This window comes from Condylura cristata, unplaced genomic scaffold, assembly GCF_000260355.1.
Source record: "Condylura cristata isolate star-nosed mole 26May11 unplaced genomic scaffold, ConCri1.0 scaffold00009, whole genome shotgun sequence".
NCBI classification, from domain to species: domain Eukaryota; kingdom Metazoa; phylum Chordata; class Mammalia; order Eulipotyphla; family Talpidae; genus Condylura; species Condylura cristata.
In genome coordinates this window covers 744,250-747,441 of record NW_004567110.1, presented here as the reverse complement: position 1 = coordinate 747,441, position 3,192 = coordinate 744,250, and the positions used below count along the sequence as shown (strand labels likewise).

Here is a 3,192-nt window from a genome sequence, read left to right as displayed (position 1 = left end):
GTCCAAGCTCGGCGCCTCGTCTGCGGGCGGAGGGGCCCCTCGGCCCAGCGCCCGCCCGCGCCGCGCCAATGGGAAGGGGCGCGGGGCGCTGGAGGCGGGATGGGGCCCCAGCAGCACAACAAGGCAATAAACTTCTAGGTGGTTGGACGCCGGTGCCCGGGAGCTGCTGGCGGGAGGGGGAGGCCCGTCGGTGCCGAGCCAGGGCTCTCGCCCTCCAGGGGCTGCACCATTCCCAGCAGCCCGGAGCCGCTGGTGCCTCCATCCCACACGCCGGCAGCCGGCAGCGCCAGGCCGCCAGGCCGGAGCGGCTCACCCGGCCCCACCTGCCCCTGCCCCTGCGAGCTGCTGGGAAAATGCACCTCAGCGCACCTGCCCCTCCCCGGCCTCCCCGGCCTCCCCGCTCCGGCACCTCTGGGAGAGAGCGGGCGCAGCACCCCGCACGCCTGTGACTTCTCCCCGCCCGCTGGCGCTGGCCGCCCGAGTTGCAGGAGGCCAGGCTGAGCGCCGGCCGGCCACGGGCCACACCGGGAGCAGCAGGGCTGGAGAGTAATTATTATTTTGGCTTATGCAACTACGAGGCAGGGCTCCTTGTTGCCCACAGGGAGGAGGGGTGTGGGGCAGTTAATTATATAATGCTGCCGCTTGTCACCGCCGTGCCCAGCCCGGTCCCAGGCGGCCTCCTCTGTGCCGCCTTGTTTTCACGGAGCAGCTTGGAGAGCTCCCCGGCCTGGGGCGGGAGGCCCCGGCAGCCCTCTCCAGTGCCTGGGCCCCGGAGGTGGGCGCGCGTGGTGCTGCAGGCCGGGCGCACAGTGGGTGGCTAGGTGGGTGGCCGTGCCGCCTGGCGCTCCCAGCTGGGCTTCTTGGGTGCCCGGGGACCGTGCTCACGACCCCCAGCCAGGGCTGAGCCAGGCTCTGCGGACCGGGCCGTCCAGAGGAGCCCAGCGGTGCCGGAGGCAGGAGCCATGTGGCGCCACCGCTCCAGCCCCCGGGTGACAGTGGTCACCCCCGGCCACGGCGGGAGCGTGGGGAGCCGAGCCCGGCCCCTCTCTCCGTGGAACTCCCGGCGTGTCCGAGGGTGACGTCCGGCGCCCCCAGGAGCCCCCTTCCCTGGCGTCTGTGGTGCCGTGGCATTCCGTCCTCTCCAACGAAGAACCACGAGCACCTCCCTGTGCTGGGGCTCTGAGCACGGGCAGAGCGGGCCACGGTGTCCGCCTCGTGCGTCCACTCGGGGAGAGGGCAGCGCCGTGAGTGTTCTGGGCCGGGGGCTGGTGGCATGCTGGCCAGGGAGGCGCCTGACCCACCCTGGCCTCCTTGGTTGGGGGGAGGCAGCGCGCCCGAGCCCCCCATCTGCCTGCTGAACACTGTGGCTGGAGCGGTCAGGGTCGCATCCATTTCACAGATGGGCCCTGGGAACGCCGGGCTTTGGCGAGAGTGGAGGGCTTGGGTGCAGGTCCGCCCGGGCCAGCCCCTGTCTCCATCGGGGCCTCGTCTCCGGGGACCCTCTCTGCGGGGCCCACCGAGGCAGGCGCACAGACGCGGCCCAGCCAGCTGCCCCCCGTGCTGGCCACGTGCAAGACATGAGTCGAACTGGCCGTCCCGGCGGTGGCCACCAGGCACGGGCACCGGGCTGCTTTTCCAGAGCAGAGTCCTGCTTAGGAGAGAGCGACTCTGAGAAGCCGCCGGCCAGCAGCAGACTGAGCGGAGTCGGCGGGGCCAGACAGTGGCGTCCGTGTCTCCCCGCCAGCCAGTGGGTGTGCCAGGCGCGGCGCCCCGGAGCTCCGGCCACGGGCCCTGCCTCCACCCGCTGGGAGGGGGCCCAGGGCGTCTGGGTGCCGGCTTGGGGAGGGGCTTGGCGACCAGCGCAGGGCAGCAGACGCGCCCAGCCCTTAGCCCAGCCGCTGTCCCCGCGCCGGGCTCACTTCCTCCTCCGGGGCTGTCCTCTCTGCAGGTGGACGCTGCCCGCCGAGGCGAGCCCAGCCACGCCCACGGCTGCGGGTGACCCCGACGTGGGGCAGTGGCATGCCCCAGCCGCTGGGCGGGGCGGGGGCCGAGGGCTGGGGGAGCGGGACCGCGCACCACCACGTGGTCATGGTCCACGCGCCGCGAACATGCGCTCGGGACCACGGCCAGAGCCGGCAGCCGGACGTGGTGATGGTGATGGTGAAGTGGCCGCCACGGCCACGCTGGGCGGGTGCGGACGCCAGCGAGTGTGCTGGGGACCTTAGCGCAGAAGGAGCCCCGGCCCCACTGGCCTTCTCAGGCCCCTCACACGCCTGGGCAGGAGGCCAGGAGAAGCCCGGTGGCCGGCTGGCGCTCCTGCGGGCCCGGCCTGTGCCGGGCATCTGCGAGGGCCACTCCTGCCCCGTCCGCGGCAGAGTGTGGGCACAGGCGAGGGCGCCCGCCGGCGCCCGCCTCCCAAGTCTCCTCTGCCCCCGTGGGCCCGGCCGCTCGCAGGCTGTGTCCCTCCCGGTGCCCTGCACACAGGCCCCCGGGACCCAGAGTCACCCCCCACAAATAAACCCTCCCACACCCCGAAGACGTGAGTCATCTCACACACGCAGCCTCCCCTCACACAGATCCCTTCACCGGCCCAGATCCCGCTGCCCACACAGATCACACACGCCCACAGCCCAGCCAGAGCGCCTGCGCGGAAAGCCGCACCCCTGCCCCAGGGCGCCCCTGCAGGCTCCCCTAGGCCAGCCACGGCCAGCCCCGTCCGGCCACCTGCGCACAGCCGGTGCGGCTGGGCCCAGGGGGTGCTTGGCCGATCCGCCACGGCACCTCTCCCGCCCCGCGGTCCTGGCCCGGCGGACGGCCGTCCACGCCGCCCAGCTCCTCGCCCCGAGAGCCAGCTGGGACCAGCGCTGAGCTGTGGGGGACGGGAGACGAGCCCCTCCTCGGGGCGCTCTCAGCCTCCCTGGGAGGGAAGAGGCCCGTGAGGGGAAGGGAGCCGGCGCCGAGCAAGTAACTAGTTCTCGGTCACCCATGATGGCTGGGAAGGGGGTGTCGCCACAGCCGCCCCTCTATCAGGACCGGAGGACCCCAGGACCCCCGCCCGGCCAGCACCTGCCGCGAGTGGGCGCCCTGCCGGCTGGTCAGGAGCCGCCTCGCCGGCCGGTGAGTCCAAGAAGGGTCAGCCAGCCCAGGACTCCGCGTGGGTGAGAGGGCGTGGTGAGCAGTGGCCGGGGAGGG

General features: G+C 73.3%; 1 protein-coding gene across 1 annotated transcript in view; it reads left to right on the top strand.

The window, feature by feature from the left end:
- JPH3 (junctophilin 3) overlaps positions 1 to 3,192 on the top strand; it is a gene marked incomplete at its 3' end in the record, with an annotated part of 23,663 nt that overhangs the window by 1,197 nt on the left and 19,274 nt on the right. The window contains exon 2 of the mRNA XM_012722861.1: positions 1,949 to 2,378. Within this exon, the coding sequence (XP_012578315.1) occupies positions 1,949 to 2,378 (430 nt within the window). The remainder of the gene's footprint in view (positions 1 to 1,948; positions 2,379 to 3,192) is intronic.